At 43.7% G+C, this 21786-nt stretch overlaps 1 protein-coding gene across 3 annotated transcripts in view; it reads right to left on the bottom strand.

Annotated features, from left to right (window-relative positions):
- Window positions 1-9454: 9454 nt before the first annotated feature.
- The window catches only part of slc41a2b (solute carrier family 41 member 2b), a 42161-nt gene continuing 29829 nt past the window's right edge, over window positions 9455-21786 (bottom strand). For all 3 annotated transcript variants that reach the window (XM_085435841.1, XM_085435839.1, XM_085435840.1), the window contains exon 11: window positions 9455-12276. In XM_085435841.1, the coding sequence (XP_085291967.1) occupies window positions 12091-12276 (186 nt within the window). In that variant the 3' untranslated portion in view covers window positions 9455-12090. The remainder of the gene's footprint in view (window positions 12277-21786) is intronic.

Consider the following 21786-nt stretch of genomic DNA (forward strand, 5'->3'; position numbering starts at 1 on the left):
GGGTCTGCCCCGGGGCCTCCTCCCGGTGGGACATGCCTGGAACACCTCACCCAGGAGGCGCCCAGGGGGCATCCTTGTCAGATGCCCGAACCACCTCAGCTGGCTCCTTTCGATGTGGAGCAGCAGCGGCTCTACTCTGAGCCCCTCCCGGATGGCCGAACTTCTCACCCTATCTCTAAGGGAGAGGCCAGCCACCCTTCGGAGGAAGCTCATTTCCGCCGCTTGTATCCGCGATCTCGTTCTTTCGGTCACTACCCACAGCTCGTGGCCATAGGTGAGGGTAGGGACGTAGATCGACCGGTAAATTGAGAGCTTCGCTTTTACACTCAGCTCCCTCTTCACCACGACGGACCGGTGCAGCGTCCGCATCACTGCGGCTGCAGCACCAACCCGTCTGTCAATCTTCGGCTCCCTCCTCCCTTCACTCGCAAACAAGACCCTGAGATACTTGAACTCCTCCACTTGGGGCAGGAACTCGTCCCTGACCCAGAGACATTATAATCATACTAATATGAAGTGAACCACCATCCACCAGTAATGCACACTGGTATTACCCATTCTTCTCTATGGACCCGAGACCTGGGTCATCCTCAAGCACGACCTCAACAAGCTCGCGGTCTTCCAAATGTGCTGTTTGCATCAGATTCTTCAAGTGTCCCTCTATGACTGTCTTAGCAACAGTGCGATATGTAGTGTCACCAGCAGCCCTCAATGGAAGGGCTGATCCAGAAGCAACAACTGCAATGGTTTGGCCACGTCTGCTGCATGAGCAACCATCGCCCCTCCCATTGGACAATCGAGCGTGACACGCCCAATAAGATGATCTTCAACAACGACGTCTAACCCTCGAGCAAGTGAAGGTCAAGGCCACAGATCGCAGGGCCTGGAAGTGCATCGTTGACCAAGATGGAAACCCTACAGCACCCACAGCGACATATTGGCTTATTGGAATACTGATGTATTGCTGACTGCCAGCTAGGGACAAAAGAAAGAAGAACCACCTTCATAGGATAGGAAATCCAGGGTTAACGCTGAAGTTATCTGGATAAGATGAAGCCCTGCATGACAGCTCAGGTTTGTCTCACAGGCTGTGTCCGCTAAAAGGAACATAAGTCAGGGAACAGGAGGGGGACAGGAGCACGAGTGTTCACTAGTTACAGGACAGACCAGTCATTAAGATCATGAGCCGATTAAGTGATGAGCAACAGGTCTGGGAGATATAAGAGCATTTTGCAAGTATTAGAGAGCGAACCCCAGTGATCACTTGATCCCTTGTGAGTGAACACTTGGTGACAGTGGAGAAGAAGAACTTGCCTTTAACAAGACGACAGTCTCAGCAGAACCAGGCTCAGGGACTTTGATCTCGCCGTTAGTGCTACGAAGCCTCAAGCTAAGAATTTGTGTTGAGTTCACTTTGATGTTCGGAGCGCTCTGAGCTCTGACAGCGTGGAGCAATAGGGAGGAGGCGGGTTGACAGGTGGAGTGACAGAAGATCACTAAGTTTAAAGTTGATTGGCTCTTCATAGCTACTGTCCTAATACCATCCAGTAGTGCAGTTGTCACACTTGTAGATCTATTTATCTTACATATAGGCACTAATACCCTTCCCACCACGATCTTACTCAGCTTTAAAGCCAGCCTTCACTGAATTCAACCAGTCCATCAGTTTGTGTGTATGAATGTTTAAAGTGAAAACAGAGGTGACCCAGAAGCAGGCAAGAAGGTTGGACCAGAGAAATAACATCAGCACTGAGCTTGGCAGCGTGGGAAATGGAACAGACGAGTAGCCTAGATCTTCCTTACTGCACTAACGTATAAGCTACATTAAAATAAACTAAGATAATAAGATACTATTTTCATGCCTTGTTATCACAGATAATATCAGTTTCCATGATAGGATCAGAGTGATGTGGGTGCAGGCTAACACCAGCAACTTTTGAGCGGCTTTAAATCTCAGTTTCTCTACAGAAGCTCGTACGAGACACTTCCTCCCGTCCTTGAGGAAAGAACATTAGTCAGCAGCACAGATTTGTCAGTGCCCAAATGTTAGGGAGGATTTTGCTGTGAAACAAAATGCAGATGGTTGGTCAATTTTTCTTCCATAAAGATGAAATGTGTTGGCAATACATGCAGACTGAATGGATTATCTGATGTGATGATGAATCACCCACTGATTTATTCAAGTGATGACATTTAGATTTGAGGTCCCAAAGAACAGAGCAGAGGCAGATCGCAGCAATCACATCAGCAATGGCTACTGTTGCGATAAAAGTGTCATCAGTCACCGAGAGGAAGAATTTACAGTATGAGATGGCCTAGTGGTCAGAGAGGGAGAAGCTCTTCTATTGGCTGGTGTGCACAGCGTTGATGTAGCTGCCAGTGGGGAGACTGGGGAGACTGGGGGAACTAACTACCACTAACTTACTGGTCTTCTCATTATTCTTGCCCTAAAGATGATCCCACAAAATTTCAAAGACTTTCTTCATTTGAATGAAAGAAGGAATCAGAAGTGTTTGCACCGTGTTGGAAATGCAACAGTATCAAGTTTTATAGTTAAGTGCATTTTGAAATATTCAACATAGTGCTGAAGTGTGGTTATTTGTACAGTAATATTCTTGTGTTAATCAAACAGTAGGGACATTTTTGGTGTGAACAATGGCTCGACGTTGAGTCAGTGTTAATATTTATATTGTTCAGTCTTCCTATATTTCATTGCTGTTGTCTTTTTGTAGAAGTCGTCCCGACACACTGCTATGTTTTTATTACTGGAAGCATTTATTGATGTGACACTCGTGTACGCTCACACCCTGCTCACACACACCTCCCTCTGGTCGCAGGCTTCGCTGCATATAAAGGGAGGAGCCTCATTGGACCGATCGCCGTCACCTGTCCCTCTAGCCTCCTTGGCACCGCCCCCTTGAGCTCCTCCCCTGCAGCTAAACCAGCGACCACACCTCCACCACAATTTCTTCAAACTGGTTTTTGTTGCACTGCATTAAATTCTCAGATCTTTGTAAAAGCATTCATTGACTTTGATGCGTTTCCAAACCATCAGGACTGAGTGCCGAACCCTTACCATATCTGTAACCGAGACCTGATCCTTGCTTTAACCCTGAAATCAGTTTTTAATAAAGTCTGCCCAAAATGCCAACACAAACTGAAACTTCTTTAAACTCCCACTTTGTTCTTATTTTTCATCTCTTATCTTACATGGAGCGTATGTACAAGTGTGCGCGGGTGCTCTGCTATGAGTCCTTATGTTGAGCTGCTGCGATGCAGCGTCGGTATGGACCAAAGTCTGAGGAATGTTCCCAGAGAAAAGTATTTATGTTAATGTCTGTGGGTGAAAGTTGCTTTTTGTTGAAACGACCATCGTTAATAACCCAACTAAGCAGCTTTTCACTTTTGAATGTTCCCACTTGGTGTCACACTTCAGCTTCCTGTTTCAGTTGGAAACGCTGTACTATGATGGGACATCCTTCATCTAAATCGTAGATAGAATATTTCTGAACTGTCTGCGTTCTTCCTTGGTCCATTTGTTATTCGCACGTGTTCTTATGCCAAATGAAAGAGTAAAACCAAACTTTGGTCAGACACGTCTCCTGTCTGCATCCATATATCTTTTTAAGTGAAGACTGGCTGCTCTCACCATCTGTTTGTCCGGGTCCTTTCTCAGTGCAGACAGCTCATCAGGAATGAGTGGCATCTGCAGAGCATCCTGAAGGTGAAAAGATGCATATTACAGCTTATGGGGCGATTATTCATGCTGAAGATGTAGCTGTCCACCCTCATATCCGGTCTGGCAACAGCTTGTAACTGCAGACCTGCTGCTGGGGGAATGTGCCTGCTGACTGAAGTCCAATTCATGGGCAACAAAGAGCCATGAAGCAGGTGTAGTCTAATCAAACGTGAACTCCAAAAATTTAAAAATAATGAATAAAAATGAAAAAAGAAAAGAAGACTTCACTCCCTCCTTCCTGCTGTGCTGTGTTTAGCTGCCCTGCAGTCACACCAGCTATGCAGGTGGTGGTGACTGTGAAGTGAAGCATCGTCTAAATGTGAAGGAAGATGGAAGGAAGAGAGGAGGACGGAGATCCTCCTCCAGAAACGGAGATAAAGAGTAATCAGCCACCTCGCGCGGTCAGTCTGTTCATCATGGCTGTTACTTTAGCAGGCTGACTCCCTGTGGGACTATACTCAGAGATTCAAATATAATCAGTCAAATAAATTCGTTTATTGGAACTGAAAGAAGAAATCTTAAACATGAACTGCAAAAAATATCTGAATAACCTTTTTACACTGACTGTCAAATCCATGTTTGACTGAAACACATTTCAACAGCAGACGTTGAGTGAAAGTGCTTGAAAGACGAGCACATTTGAATTCCAGGTCTCAAAAAAATCCACAAAAAGCTGGAAGGTTTTTCTTTTGCTGTGTGATTTAGTGGTCAAATGAATAAAACGTGTTAAGAATTTGCAAACAGCTCGTGATATACTCTCTCTCTAACCTGCTGTGGAAAGTTAAAAGTACTCGGTTTCTACAATATCTCGTGGAGGCCAGGTGCAGGTTGGAGGACGGCTACTGGCCATTTCTTCTGGATTCACATGATTGCAGATGAAGATTAGAGGAAACATTGTCACTCACTCTGAAATGTGTCCTCACTTGTGTCCCTCTGGTCATGTGCAATTAGTATGTGTGGAGTGTTCACAGAGTGGCACAGCTGTGCATCTCCCCACAGAGTAATAGCTGCCAGCCTCCCCCTGCTGTCTGGGTTTGGCTTTGGTGCCAAATAAGATTGATAACAGTCTAAATAAAGACCGATCGACCGGTGTTTCTCTTCAGGAGCGCTGAGCGCCCGCTGCAGGCTGAGTCATCTGTCCTCCCAGCACCATCAATATTCCCCCGTCCAAAGTACAGTTACTGTCAGTGTAAAAAATAGAGCCCACTACGGCAGAGGTGCACAGGTCACGGTGCCATATCCAGACTGGCTACCAGCTGTCTCTGGGTTTTTTTGAGAAATGACTCAACGTTTAGACAGCGATGATGTTTCCCATGTGAGTAAGAACTCATTGAAGAGGACAGAGAAGTGCAGGTCAAAGCACATCAGCATGACAGTTTAATCCTTCAGTGCATACAGCCTGGATGCAGAGGAATGTCACCCTGGGGCATCAGCCAGACTCAGCTCAGACACAATGAAGGCTGACATGATTTACATGAACGTGCAGATTCCTTTTCATACTGCATTCACTCCCATGACAGGATGTGTACGTGCTTTTGTAGTGGTTGGTCCCAACAAAAAGGAAAAGCTTATGGCCAGTCAAAAAGCTTTTAAAGCCTTCTACTTATGTACATTTAAGATGAAAATATGATTTTGAACACATTTTTGAAAGATTCTAATACTTGTGTTGCCTTTTGCAGCGGCTGGATTTACAGTGAGGAAGACCAAGAGGTGTTTATTTGCCCGTATATACGAGGCCATGACGCTCACTCTCCTGTCTAATGTTTTTACTGTCAGGCGAGTTTTCCAAATTCCAACCTTCCACCAACAGTCGACAGCAAACCCATTAAATACATATATACATGCATTTTACATTTTCATTCAATATTTGATATAAATTATTATATAATATTAATTAGACTCCCCACCAGTGTTGGTCAAGTTACTTGAAAAAAGTAATCAGTAATTACTGATTACTTCCCCAAAAAAGTAATCCTGTTACTTTACTGATTATTTATTTTCAAAAGTAATTAGTTACTTAGGTACTTTTGAAAACGTGATTTATCCCCTGAATAGGTAACAAAGTGATAGATCTTTCAGCCCAATTCTACTTTTTCTGCATAATCAATCATACAAAATGTAATCAAATGAAAAAAGTTTCTTTTTAAAACTTGTTTTATTAGTTTTAATCTTTTAACCAAGCAAACATTAAATTCTATGCAACATTCTCTGACTGGAAGACATTTGTTTAACATTTAAACCTATTTTCTGCACATTCCAGCACATAAAATAAAATATTTTTTGTGTTTACATCTATTTGAAAGAGTGAGTGTAAGTAAAACACAGCAGAAAATAAATAAAGTCAAAGACTCAGCGGTCCTGTTGCTCTATTTTCACCTGTATAGCAGGAGTGGGGCAGGCGGAGGTTTGCCCTGGTGCAGGTGTGCCGCAGCGGTCAGTTTCTCTGTGAATGTCACATTCTAGTGGCAGCGCACTCGGTGCTTGCCTGGACGTTTAGGGGTTTTTTCGCTGTAAAACCAAGTTTTCGTCCCACGCAGTGAACAGCGGACGCTAATGTTTTTGTCACTTTTTATGGAATCAAACTCAAAGTAAGGTCAGTACTTCCACGCTTTAAACGCTGCACGCTCATACTCTCTCCTACTAAGTAACGCGTTACAGTAACGCATCTCTGCTCCCCACACTCCCTTAGCCCATGGTCTCTCCCGGTACTTTTCAATGATGTTCGGACCCTCGGGGAAATATTTGCCCAAACACCCTGGAGAGGACAGAAAAGACAGGTGAGTAATCACATCTCAGCAGCTACTTCTTTGCATTAGCTTTACCTCTGCACATTTTCCTGGTAGACCTCATTCGCTCCCAGTAACTGTTCATTCCTCCTCACAGAAAACCACCACACCTCTTGATGAGGAGCAGCTGTGCAGGACCTGGAACAAAAGGCTCCCTGCTAATTATTAAAATACTCAAACATTCAATAAATAATTAAACCTCTTGTGTGCAAATGTTATTGATGTGCGATGTTGCATAAAGTTATAATAAATAATATTAGTAAGGGAGTCCTGTTCCTTACACATAAAGATCCACTCTACCAGCAACAGATGATAAGTATGTTATTCTGACTTTGTAATAAATAAAAGCAGGACGTGTGCAAGATGTTAGACATTTATTAGTTCATGAAGCCAGAAAAAAGAAACAATTTGTTTATTTGCTACAAAGTAAAAATGATAAATGCACAAAGTGTTGTAATTCCCCACGCTGGGCTTGCACTGTATTTGGGAGACTATTTGTTATTTGCACAACGGTAAGTCATCCAACAGGACAAGGACTCGTGCTTTTGTCTGAGAGATTTTTTACGAACCTCTAAAATTGGGTTTGTGTAAGTTGATGACAAATCATTTAAAGACATCTAAACAGTTTATAATAACTGATCTAAGATGATAAAGATGCTGCAGGTCTCTAATTTAAGTCTGAAACTAAAGCCATCGTACTGCCTTCTGCTTTTCCCAGGAACTCTCTCTCATTTATCTTAATATGTATGAATGAACAATAATAATCTGTCAGAAGTTCAGAGAAAATTTCAAATGTTGTTTATTTGTTTCCCCCCTTAAAGACAGTTTAAATGACTGGTTCAAAAATGTGCTGCAGGCCACTCCTGCATGACCTGAGCTTTAGGAGCTGAACAGCTTTGCAAAGAGGTGATTTTGCATAAACATATACATATAGTTATGCAGACCACATAATACAAGGGTGTGGTTGTTGTCATGGTCTCAGCAGTTTTGCTTCATGATGCAAAGACTGTCCAAAAGCTTCCGGCTTGCCTTGGTGTGTGCCAGCTTCTGAAGATATGATCTATAGAAATGTCTCCTGTACCCGGGAGTATAGTGAAACAAGAGTCACGAACCAAACTGAGGTCTTTTTCTATACATCACATCACAGTTACTCAATAAATAAAAAAGATAAATATTAGCTACGTTTGGCTGCTGCCAAAGCAGATGGATCTGCATTTGTAACTTGATTCGACACAAGTTTACAGTTTTTATCTGGAGTTTTATCCTCACCCACCAAACTAAAGAAGCTGAAATGGGAATTTTTTACATCCTGTTCTAACGTCACTATAATGAGCTCCCCAACACAGGTAGAGGCACGCTGTTACACAGTGGCTGTAGTTCAGTAGACAGGAAATGGCTCCTACATTAAATTTCACACAGTGAAATGAAAAAGTAAATTTCAAAGTGGCCGTTTCCAAAAGTTAGGCATTTTTTACCAAAACAATCTAGCTGGCTAAAGAAAATACATAATAATAATGACCTGTGATGTGAGCTGCCCCTCAACAGTCACCTCAGCTTAAACAGCAGGACGCACAGGCCTCTGGAAAAATGTGTTTCCAATTATGGTGTATGAAGCATCTATTGTTTCCCTGACATCCTCAGGTAGCAGCTCAGTGATGCACACGCAGGCTGCCAGCCATGCCACACTTCATTCTAACACACTCCAAGCTAACCGAGTATTGTGGGTTGACTGAAAGAGCGTGGTGGGGCTGGAGGCTTTATTGCTGGGTCAATGTTGCTCAACTAGCAGCCTGCAGAAGGTGTACATAGCCACAAGCTATAACCATTCAGTTTATTAGGCTAGCAAAATGTCCCAGTCGACCTTGTTAAAAAGGAACAATGTAGACTCTCACAGAGGTGCGTCGTTAAACTGCATATGAATCAAAGCTTTGCCCGTAGATAATTCAACAATGCACCCTGATGCATGACTGGCATAACAAGCCTTTCTTTGTGTGCTTGTGCTGTTAGTCGATGCAAACCCCTCATCTAAAGTACATCTGATCTAATCCTCTCAGCCAGCAAAAGAAAATCCACAAACATAAATAATCTATATCTGCTGCTTCTGAGCTTGATCACATGAAGGGCAAGAAAATCGACTTGACAATCCTGGAAAGTTGTGAAGACTGCTGGGATGCTCCTCACCAAGTTCAAAGAGATACGGGAAATCCATCAGTTATACATCCCAGACTTTGAATTCAGGCCACGCAGAGGATCAGCAGCCCCCCCTCCACCCCGCCTTTTCTTTTGATGCTCTGTTCTCCTGCTTCCAAGAAATACATGCATTGTGACAATCAACATTCAAGCTGCATCCTATTTCTCGCTGCCATCATGTTAGAGGAACTGTTTTCTCAGGAGCTGCTTGTTTTCTTATCAGTTCGCTCCAGCGAGGAAATTCTGTTCCCGCTTCTGAAAAAACTTTTGGTTTCAGTCACACAGAAAAGAAACCCAACAGTTGGCATCATGCTTTTAATCATCATCAAACAGGATTAAAGAGATTTCAGGAAAACTGAAGTGACACACAGCACACCCAGATAGTAACTGTCAAATATTCTCACGTTCACACTGCCTGTGTTTTCTTTGGTTGTCATAAGGACCCACATATGATCATGCTGGGTTTCCTGCCTGATGGTCTTGATGGGATTAAACTGGTGCAGACCATATAAATGAATCTCTGTTTTCTGCTCTCTCAGCCAATGATGCTGATGAAAAGGAGTAAGCTGCAAAGAAGCTCAACCTGTTTAATTGTGCTTCGCTCACTTAAAAAGGGGGGATGTCACATGTGCCTCTTCTTCTTCTTCTCTGCATATTCAGACATACAAGATACACAAGCTGACTTCAAAAATGAAGTCTGCTTGATATGATGCTTCAACAAAAACACCCAGAAATAAACTGCTTTTCAAATCAAGGATATTTATTATTTTTGAATCATTTGTGGCCCATATGAGCCACAAACCTAAACAAAGGGTTTCATTCCAAAAAACAGCCCCGATCCGAGAACGCGTCTGATATCTGCATGTAGTTTCCCACAGTTAGGATGGTGGATATGCTGTTCTGGAATGAAACTCTTCAGAAACTGAGAGTACAAAAGAAGCTCATTGCACAGTGTTACAATACAGGAGAAAGAAAGTTGCATTAATGGTGTGACAGAGTGAAAAATACCTCGTCAACCAGTAAATCTCGAGAGGCACATTTTGGGTTTAAAGAGAACCACTGGCTACGTTCACACACGCACATCGGATAACTTCAACGAGTGGGTTTAATCTCCCGTCTCATTCCTGGAGGAGCTACAGGGAATGATTTCCCATCAGGCTGACTCAGCTGAATCACTGCTCTCTGAATAATGAAACAATACATTCAGAAAAAAGAATCTTTTCAAGGTGAAATCTGCTGTTCAGTCTGAGAACTGATGATTCATCGTGTAAACAGCATGTGATCATCCACCGTGGGAGGCCAGTGGTCCCACTGTTTCACAAACCTCGTCTCACAAACAAAAAGCAGAAATTAATTCTGGGTCATAATTGACAGGACGAAAAAAATCTCTTTTTTTAGCCTAAAATTTGATGATTTTATTTAAAGTGACCCAAAATACACCCAAATGAAAGTATTTCATATTTTTGTACAGGTGCAACGAACGCTCAGGCTGCTCTGGGTTCGCCCCGAGGTGGAGCAGTGAGGCTCCCAACAAAGAGAACGGTTGTTGTAGTTGAACCTGTGACTCTGTAGCCGCCGTGTCGGTCTGCACTGTTTATGAGACGGTGGTGACAGAGCTCCTTGTAATGAGAACGCTCCGTGTTCCCACATTTGCCAGGTTCCTGCGGGGACAGGCTGGTCTTTGAAGGAAAGTTCCAAACAGTGGAATTGTAAACAGCATCAGAGTGATCATACACGAGGAAGAGAGGTCAAACAGAGGTCAGAGGGCGCACTGACACAGGCACAAGATCTGATCTGGGAGGCGGAGCTGTGTGGTGGTTGGCATTGTGGGTTACCAAGGTTTACGTGACATTGTGACAGTAAAGATGATGTACAACATAAGAAATACCCTCCCTGCTAAATATTAATCCTGAATATATGAATGTCAGACCAGCTGTTCATACCTCCTGATACTTCAAAACTGGCTGTATCATTAAAAGTGTCCCTGTGCACTCGCAGGCTAATTATAGTAACGTCTGTGCTCACGCGTTTGAAACATGAAGCATGTGCACATGCACTAATCATCTGAACGTCCCTGCACAGGGCGTTCAAGTGCTCGTATGCAATGTTATGCAGAGCTTCTGACGTTTACAGTTGTCAGGTTTCCGGTGTGAGGTCTAAATATGTTTGGTAAATGTAATGTTATCTCAGCCAAGACTAACAGGTATGTTACTGGTAATCTCACAGAGTAACTTAATAAACATTAACCCTGGAAGTAGCCAGCTGCAACATGACCAAACATGCACATCTTAGATTAAACAACACCTGATCCTTTCCTGTCACTTCAGTCTTGTGAGTATAGGTGTTGGAATAGTAACAAAAGAAAAGACCAGAACCCACCAACACCTCCACCCCCACCAAGCACTGCTCCAGGTAGGTTGTGGCTGTTAAGCTTGTGGGTCAGGACTTAATCAAAGGTCCACTATCAGCAATGTGGCATAATCTGTTTTGACCCCTGTTCACCTTCCAACACAAGCATCTTTAAGAAGATGATTCTTGGTTTAAAACTTAAATTCAAACAAACATCAGTGCTGAGCAGACGTTTTGGTCCCCGATCCACAAAACACTGAGAACACAGAAAGTAAAAAAGTGACAGCAGTGGCTCTCCACAAGACTGATCAGAAAGAGTGGGATCCACGGGGACGCCCTCTGAAAACAAACCACAGAAGCTTACATTTTTGCTGAAAAGGCCACACACCACAAGGCGGCCCCAGATGTCCAGCCCACAGCTGATTGGTGCACAGAGCGTGGGTACAACAGGAGAGGAACGTCCCTTAAATATGCAGAGAACAGAGAAATCCAACACAAACCATGAAACAAATAAAAACAAAAGTACACAGGTAAACGTTTCGTACCATCAGTACAGACTCGAGCTGTTCTCGAGTCTGTAGCAGTCGAGTTCATCTGCTAACAGTCAGGCTTCACTTGTTGATCTTACTAGACATGGTGGCAGACACAATCCCCAAAATATATTCCACATAAAAGACATGTTTTTAATTTTTCACTGAAGGCCTCTGACTGATGCTGGGCTGCAGAGTCCACCAGTTAAGGTTTCTTCAGGTTTGTGGGCGATGGCTGGTGATTTCCTGCTCCAGTGAACAAGACCAGCAGTGCTTTGGTGCAAATGATGCAGGTCACAATCGCTACACAAAAACAGAAATTTAACGAGTACGGTGTGGTTTGCATGTAGAAATAAACAGGAACAATTTTTAAACCCTCGTGTAGATTAAAAGTTTCATCCAGGATGTGAAGTTAAGGAATGTGCTGACCAGCAACAGGGAGCACCGCCAGTACAACAAGGCTTAAGGGCATTAGAGACGGAGAAGTGGCACGCTTTCAGTCGCCCACGTCGCTGTCCTGATCTCCTATGAGCCACAGGAAGTGAAAGCTGAGTGCCAGCAGGGCGGTGCCCAACAAGTCCCCTAGCGCCGTCAGGTAAGGGATGGAGAAACTGTCTGGGTCTTTGCCGCTCCTCCATATTGAGTGCACCATCCAGTCTGCTATACACAACAACAGGAGTACCTAGAAGAAGAGAAGAGAAGGATTAGAAGGCAGCTTTGATCGAGAGCGTGCAGGAAGTATACACGCATACCCAGGTGGGCTCACTGAGACAAACATGCAGCAGAAAATCTATCATCCCTGTCAGGATAATATGAACGATGGTAAACCCGCGTCTCTGTTTTCTTGCTACGATTACAGGATTAGAACGTACTTGTGGGGTCTTTACCTTACAATACAAGTGCCTCGAGGCAACTGTTGTTGTGATTATATAAATATTAGTGCTGTCAAAATTAACGTGTTAATATTAATCTGCCATCACGGGCAACAGGATTACAATTTTTAACACACCTGGAGTGCAGAGCGACTCAGAATCCCTGCAATGTTTCTATAAAGGCATTTCGGGCAGTTTGTCCAAGTAGAGTCAGCTGCGCACATGCGCACGGGGCAGCTGGTGTGTAGTGACGGCCAGCTGCACCAATCAACTCGATGTGGAAGATGATAAACGCGCTTCGGCCCTCTCCGTGGGAAATTTAGCATTAAGAAAATAAGAGGGAACAGTCGACCCACATAAGGTATTTTGCACGTTGTGCAAGAAGGAATTCTGTTTTCACCGAAGCGCTTCCAGCTTAAAATATCACATTGACTCGAAGCACACGTTAGCCAGGATGCTGCTAGCACTTTGGCTAACGCCTCACCCAGCTTGGACACTCGCGGAGCATCGGGGCCTCAGGAAGTCGACCTCGGACACATCGACTGACGCCACGCGGAACAAACTGCAGACCTGTTAACATCACTGAGAACCTTTACACAGCTTTGGTTCCTCGTTCAAGCACGTGAAGCCTCCCCAAGACAGACAGAGAGAGGATACATGTTTACAGAGTTTTTACATGAATGTTCAACATGTTAAGTGCGATGTTTGCCCTTTTTTCTCGAGTCTGTTTGCTCATGCAAAATGAAACGTGATTAATATAGAATAAAAATAAATGATGTTTAATCATTAATCCAAATTAATCCACAGTTCCCCTGTGATCAGTCTGCATAAACATTTTAATAGTTTGACAGCACTAATATATATATTAGTGTATACTTCCCTATTAGTATCTTGTAACTGCATAAATGTCAGTTACAAGCTTAAATATAAAGTTGAAAAAATGTAATTACAGCCAGGCTATTGATCAAGTAATTGCGATTAAGCACGATTAATTACAGAAAATTGTGAGATTAATTAGTTAATTTTTTTAAACTATTGACAGCACTGATAAATATATTTAATTGAATAGGATGCACATCTGTATGCTGTATGCTAACGTCAAGGATGCATACAGCTCCTCCTCCCTCCCCCCACTTGGTAGGTCAGATCATAACCTGATTCACCTCACCCCCCGCTATGTGCCAATTGTGAGGAGGGAACCTGTGACCACCAGGACTGTTAGGAGGTGGTCAGAGGAGGCAATAGCGGAACTACAGGGCTGTTTCGAGGTGACCGACTGGGAAACACTCTGTGAGCCTCACGCCGAGGACATCAATGGGCTTACTGAGTGTATCACAGACTACATAACTTTCTGCACCGACTCCATTGTTCCAGCTCAGACTGTTCATTGTTACCCAAATAACAAGCCGTGGGTGACTAAGGACATCAAAGCCCTCCTCAACAACAAGAAGAGGGCTTTCAGAGGGGGCAACAAAGAGGAGGTGAGGAAGGTCCAGGTGTTACTAAAGGACAAGATCAGAGAGGCTAAGGACAATTACAGGAGGAAGCTGGAGTGGAAACTCCAGCAGAACAGCATGAGAGAGGTGTGGAGGGGCATGAAGACCATCACTGGATTCAGGCCAACCAACAGCAGGGGAGCTGAGGGAGGTGAGAATAGAGCCGACGAGTTGAATCTGTTTTTCAATAGATTCGACACCACAGTGTCTGCTCCCACCCCCACAACCTCACCTGCAGTCAGCCTGGAATCCAGAGCCACACCACTGTGCCAGCCTCTCTCCTCACATGTTGCCTCCTGTGAGATTCCTGACACCTCTCCCCCACCCATCACCTTCACTCAATACCAGGTTGAGATGCAAATGAGGAGACTTCACTCAGGCAAGTCTGCTGGACCAGACGGAGTGAGTCCCCTTGTCCTCAAGACCTGTGCCCCCCAGCTGTGTGGAGTCTTTCATAAACTGTTTATGCTGAGTCTGAGTCTGCAGAGGGTCCCGGTGATGTGGAAGACATCATGCCTCGTCCCTGTACCAAAGACGCCTCGTCCCAGTGGCCCCCAGGATTATAGGCCCGTGGCATTGACCTCCCACATCATGAAGACCCTGGAAAGGCTCATCCTGGACCAGCTGCGACCCATAGTAAGACCACATCTGGATCCCCTTCAGTTCGCTTATCAGCCTCGTCTCGGAACAGAGGACGCCATCATCTACCTGCTCAATCGTGTCTACACCCATCTGGACCAGCCGGCGAGCACTGTGAGGGTCATGTTTTTTGACTTTTCCAGTGCTTTCAACACCATCAGGCCGACCCTCCTGGGTGATAAGTTAGCAGCGATGCAGGTGGATGCTTCTCTGGTGTCCTGGATTGTTGATTACCTGACAGGAAGACCACAATATGTACGTCTCCCACAGTGTGTGTCTGACAAGGTGATTAGCAACACAGGGGCACCACAGGGGACTGTCCTCCCCCCTTCCTCTTCACCCTCTACACCACAGACTTCAGCCACTGCACAGAGACCTGCCATCTTCAGAAGTTTTCTGATGACTCTGCGGTGGTTGGATGCATCAGCAGGGATGATGAGACAGAGTACCGGGCTGTGATCGACTCCTTTGTCACGTGGTGTGAGCAGAATCATCTGCAGCTCAACGTGGCAAAGACCAAGGAACTGATCGTGGACTTCAGGAAGACCAGGAAACACTTGACCCCTGTTTCAATCCAGGGGGTCAGTGTTGACATTGTGGAGGACTATAAATACCTTGGAGTACACATTGACAATAAACTGGACTGGGCTAAAAACACCACAGCACTTTACAGGAAGGGCCAGAGTCGTCTCTATTTTTTGAGGCGACTGAGGTCCTTCAACATCTGCCAGAAAATGCTGAGGATTTTCTATGAGTCTGTTGTGGCCAGTGCGATCCTCTATGCTGTTGCATGCTGGGGGAGCAGGCTGAGGGTCGCAGATGCCAACAGACTTAATAAACTGATCCGTAAGGCCAGCAATGTTGTGGGGATGGAGCTGGACTCCCTCAAGGTGGTGTCGGAGAGGCGGATGCTGTCCAAGATAAAGACAATGTTGGATAACACCTCCCACCCACTCCATGACATGCTGGTCAGTCACAGGAGCTCGTTCAGTGAGAGACTGAGATTACCGAAAAGCACCACTGAACGACACAGGAAATCATTCCTGCCTGTGGCCATCTCCCTGTACAACGCATCCACTTAACACACTGTTTGCTGCTACAACTACACATGTTTCTTTTCCAAATATTTATTTATAAGTGACTTATGTATGTATGTATGTATATATATGTATATATTGTACTATTCTTAGTTAGCATATTGTCTGTCTTGTCTTAATGTTGGTTTATAATGGAGCACTGTAACAAAAAATAATTTCCCCCAGGGATCAATAAAGTATTCTGATTCTGATTCTGATCACACTTAATGCCTGTGTTGCAAAATATATAACCTGATATTAAGCTGGAGATTCGTGCTGTTACTCCTTTTTGTCTAAAACTAAGATAACTAACTTGTATTTCTCAGCGTCAAACAACTCCATACAAAGTATAATTATACATGCATGCACACTTATTATTAGGACAGGACTGGCTATCACAGTGGTGAAAAACAGTGCAGCACGTAACTCAAATGTTCAAACTCTGAGTGAAGTGGCAAACATAACTGCACAGCAGCATGTTTGCATAGCTCCAGACTCTCAGACACGCTGCTTTCTAAACGGCAATATAATGTAGATAATAATCATAATTATGATAATGGCAATTTTGGGAAGTCTTGACTTTTCCTTCTTTCTTTTGACTTTCCAAGTAGTATTTTTCTTTTTCATAAGAAAGAGAAAAGCAACCTTAGAACTTTATACTTAAAAAGAAAGAGAAAGAAAATGAATAGGTGCTTTAAATGCCAAGCAGAGTAGCGTAAACACTTAAAACTGCAACCGCAACAAAGACGAGGAGGAGTAATGGACAGAGCAGCAGACCGAGAGACGAGTTCTTAGAGTGTTATTCATAATTCAAGTTTCCACACATGAAGTGGAACGGTGGCGAGAGGAAAAGAAAAGTCTATTAAAAGATAAGGACAGGTCTATAATTTAAGAGGAAATGAGCTGTCCAAGTTGGCAGTGAAAACATTCGACAAACAAAGTATTCCAGACATTGATCGATACCATCATGCAAAGTAGGGATGATGATATCAGAAGAGGGGGGACGATTTGGTTATGACAATGATGTTTTGTGTTTAATAACATTAATGTATGAGTTCTGATAACCTGCTGACAGCCCGGCTTGTCTTTGGCTGTGATGGAACATCTGATACGGTTAAACAATGCGTTCTCCTGCTTTCACATCTAATAATCTTCAGTCATGACCCTGCAAAGCGTCTCTCAGGTAAATAACATGCTTTCAAACCCATTCACAAGCACGGGCGTTGTCACTTTGTCTTTCATTCATGGTGACAGGGCAGCACATCCTCTCAGCTGCTGAAACTGTTGCCTTTGAACCATCCTGGATCTAAAAATGCCGACTACACTATCATTTACAGTTCACAGCTTAGCTTTGGTTTTCAGGCGGGAGGGGAAGGAGAGGCGCTTGTGTGCAAAGGGGGTCGCGTTTTTTAACAAATGAGACACATCCAAGTTAAAAATGCGATTAACCAAATGAAAGATGAAAAAAGGAACTCCAGCAGAGTGTCGATCCATCAAGCAGTCTCGACCACAGCATCTGTACCTGGTTCCTTAATCATGCCTGAGTGAAGGGGGATGATTTGTCTACACAAAGAAGCTGTTTGATCTCTGGAGATGGCCATGTTCGACTGCGACGGTCCACGTACACAGGTGACTGAAATAAAAATACAGTTGAAAGACACAAAAATTATGCTGTTCTCATATTGTTCCCCTGCCGCTGGGCATAGACCTCGGCTGGTTTCGTACAGCTGCCTTCTATTTATTTAGCATACCTCTCCGAGCGGCTGCCCAAGCCTCTGAGTCTTTGATTGGCAGTTTCCAAGGCCTCAGGTCAGCCTGCTGCACTTCTTAGGCAGCTTCTTCTGCAGCTCCCATAGTTGGCTACTTTTCCCTGTGCTAACTTGATCTTGGCCTCTAGTCTCCTTCTCCATGGAGGGTACTGCTCCTTAAGGCTGTCCATCTTATAGCCAAGCATCTCACTGATCACTGCTAGCGTGGTCAAGATCAGCTGATTAGCCTCAGTGATGGTTGCAGCAGGGATCATCCACAGTGCTGCATCCACAACTTCAAGTAGACCTTCTGAGGGTACGTGATGCAGTGTTGGTAACCGGCTACAGAGGGTCCAGGTTTCCACCTTCGCAATGATCCTATCTTTCAGGTCAGTTCCTCTTGCACTCAACGCTCCTCCTTCCATCGTTCTTGGGGCTTGGGACTCAATCTTGGGTTGGAGTAATGATCCCCCCCCCGTCCCTGAGAGCAGTCCCTTCTTCCGAATGTTGGAGCACTGAGCTACTATTTGTTGGGAGCACTGCAATTTTAAATTCCTGTGTATGATCTGTACATACAACGAAGCAAGGAACATGGAGGCTTGCAGAAAACTCTTCCTTCCATAGGCTGACAGGTCTCAGCCAGACTGGGTTGTCTTGTTGTTAATAACAGCACTCTCTCAGGACAAAATGTAAGTTTAACTTTCTCTTTGCTTTGTAGCACTGTGGGTTTTTGACAGCAGCTTTCAGTTGTGCTACATGGACACACCTGCTCATGTCCAACTAAAGTGAATACAAGCTTTCCAAGGCGTGGTACAGACTAAACTGTATGAGTGCAACCTGAGAGTCTTTGCTTCAGTAAAAATGTCAGACTTTACTTTTATTTTGGACCATTTGCATAAAATGCAATGACTGACTGACTCGTCTCCAAGCCTTGAAACTCTTGAATGACTGGAGGTCTGCCAAGAAGGACTCTTTATGTTTAGTTTGTGCAGTTGCTGGTGCTTTGCTTCAAAGAACTATGATGAGTTGTAATGTTGCAAACACAGAGGAATTATGAGATTAAGAGACAATTCAGGACGCTGCTGGAATCACTGAATGTCTTTCATGTAAATCCTTTAATCCTGTAAATAATTGGACGTTGCTTGTTACCAGACAGAAAGTATGGACGACTGAAAGTGTTTCTTCTGATACTGGTGAGGCAATAAAAAGACATGCAAACACTGTAAGGTGGTCTGTAATGACTACAACAAAGACTTGTGCTAAAGTCACTCATATATTTATACCTGCACATTTCTCAAATCATCCAGCATACTGAGCACAAAAACAGACTTTCACGTAACACCGAACACATCCCAGACTTTGACATGAATAGATGTTCTGAAATAATCAATGTTTAATCATCTCTGAGAGGTAAGGTTATACTGTGTTGTTGATATGTGCGCGGAGCTGTTACGTAGACATCTTTTTGCTTATTCATGGTTACATCTCTGAGCCCCTTTTTTCTCTGCAGCTCAGCTAAATATGCAACATATATACAGTATATATGGAACCCTGTGCTCAAAGAAACCTGCAAATCCTGCAGTGATACAAACAGTATCACTTGAAGCCACTTTATTAGATACTCTAGTATTTATCATCTGGGCAAACATAATTGGATTTTGCTGTATTCTACAGTAGTGCTCAGTGAAATGCTTGATTTGTGGACCATTGCAAGCTGCTTTATTGAGCCATTATTGAATAATCTTTTCTTTTTCCAGGCTATAACAAAATTAAGTTTGAGAATGACTTGAATACGCGGACTTGGGTATTTTATTATAGCATTTCATTTGAATTCATCTGTTTTGAATTAGAAGATTTAAAGGGGAAGTCATTTAATACAAAAGTACACTGAAAGATCTTTTTTAAGTGGCAAATACGATAAATTTAAGAGAGCTTATTGTATCTGGGAGCATTTCTTATATTCAATATTTTATCCTCAGCATAAATCAGCTTTCTTTATGATGCACCTGGCCACAGGTCTGTAGGGATATACAGCCGTGGTGCATGGTGCATGTCTACTCATTTTAACCCTTATAACCTCATACGTACAAGAAAGCTTTATGGTCTTCATTTAGGATTAAAAACATAAATCAATTTTGCTGATCTGTCAAAATCAAAATCACGTTTTTGGTCAGGATGACTTTTTTATGACTAACTTCAAACATCCATATCTTGGGAAACATGGATATAATTTTAGTAGCTGAATTCCATCAAATGAGTGTAACAGAAACACAGCAACAGAAATTAGCATGGCTGCTTTAGATCTTTTATTTTTGGAACCTTTTTTAAACCTTTATTACCAGCATCATGTTCTACATGTGATTCTCCACTGAGCTTATCGTAAAGCATAGAGCTGAGCCCAAGCTAACTGTTGTGTGCTGTTGAATGCAAACCGAATGACTGTCTCTGCAGTGATTAATAACCGTTCCACATGTTCACTTATTGTACACCAACCTTGTGAGATTGATCTTTTTCACCAGTGCCTCCCTGCTAGTCATCCTGCTCAAGCTGCACTTAAAAATAGGTGACCTTGAGCTTTTTGGGAGGGAAGAAACCATGCAAGAGTGTACTTGACTTACAACCACAGAAAAGAAGAAGAGCTTAATAGTAAACGTTTTTTACAATGATTTTCTATTCACAATTGTGGAAGCCAAAATCACGTCTGAAAGTAAGCTGGTTCTACCTCAACATTACAATACTAGCCATACTTGGCTTTTGGAGCAAGGAGTGATCATATATTTATATGTATTGGGGACATATACAGTGGGGCAAAAAAGTATTTAGTCAGCCACCGATTGTGCAAGTTCCCCCACCTAAAATGATGACAGAGGTCAGTAATTTGCACCAGAGGTACACTTCAACTGTGAGAGACAGAATGTGAAAAAAAAAATCCATGAATCCACATGGTAGGATTTGTAAAGAATTTATTGGTAAATCAGGGTGGAAAATAAGTATTTGGTCAATAACAAAAATACAACTCAATACTTTGTAACATAACCTTTGTTGGCAATAACAGAGGTCAAACGTTTACTATAGGTCTTTACCAGGTTTGCACACACAGTAGCTGGTATTTTGGCCCATTCCTCCATGCAGATCTTCTCGAGAGCAGTGATGTTTTGGGGCTGTCGCCGAGCAACACGGACTTTCAACTCCCGCCACAGATTTTCTATGGGGTTGAGGTCTGGAGACTGGCTAGGCCACTCCAGGACTTTCAAATGCTTCTTACGGAGCCACTCCTTTGTTGCCCGGGCGGTGTGTTTTGGATCATTGTCATGTTGGAAGACCCAGCCTCGTTTCATCTTCAAAGTTCTCACTGATGGAAGGAGGTTTTGGCTCAAAATCTCACGATACATGGCCCCATTCATTCTGTCCTTAACACGGATCAGTCGTCCTGTCCCCTTGGCAGAAAAACAGCCCCATAGCATGATGTTTCCACCCCCATGCTTCACAGTAGGTATGGTGTTCTTGGGATGCAACTCAGTATTCTTCTTCCTCCAAACACGACGAGTTGAGTTTATACCAAAAAGTTCTACTTTGGTTTCATCTGACCACATGACATTCTCCCAATCCTCTGCTGTATCATCCATGTGCTCTCTGGCAAACTTCAGACGGGCCTGGACATGCACTGGCTTCAGCAGCGGAACACGTCTGGCACTGCGGGATTTGATTCCCTGCCGTTGTAGTGTGTTACTGATGGTGACCTTTGTTACTTTGGTCCCAGCTCTCTGCAGGTCATTCACCAGGTCCCCCCGTGTGGTTCTGGGATCTTTGCTCACCGTTCTCATGATCATTTTGACCCCACGGGATGAGATCTTGCGTGGAGCCCCAGATCGAGGGAGATTATCAGTGGTCTTGTATGTCTTCCATTTTCTGATGATTGCTCCCACAGTTGATTTTTTCACACCAAGCTGCTTGCCTATTGTAGATTCACTCTTCCCAGTCTGGTGCAGGTCTACAATACTTTTCCTGGTGTCCTTCGAAAGCTCTTTGGTCTTGGCCATGGCGGAGTTTGGAGTCTGACTGTTTGAGGCTGTGGACAGGTGTCTTTTATACAGATGATGAGTTCAAACAGGTGCCATTCATACAGGTAACGAGTGGGGGACAGAAAAGCTTCTTACAGAAGACGTTACAGGTCTGTGAGAGCCAGAGATTTTCCATGTTTGAGGTGACCAAATACTTATTTTCCACCCTGATTTACGAATAAATTCTTTACAAATCCTACCATGTGGATTCATGGATTTTTTTTTCACATTCTGTCTCTCACAGTTGAAGTGTACCTCTGGTGCAAATTACTGACCTCTGTCATCATTTTAAGTGGGGGA

The sequence above is a fragment of the Copadichromis virginalis genome, linkage group LG17, assembly GCF_057382275.1.
Source record: "Copadichromis virginalis isolate Kocher_CV1m ecotype Utaka linkage group LG17, C_Virginalis_male_GT1.1, whole genome shotgun sequence".
NCBI classification, from domain to species: Eukaryota; Metazoa; Chordata; class Actinopteri; order Cichliformes; family Cichlidae; genus Copadichromis; species Copadichromis virginalis.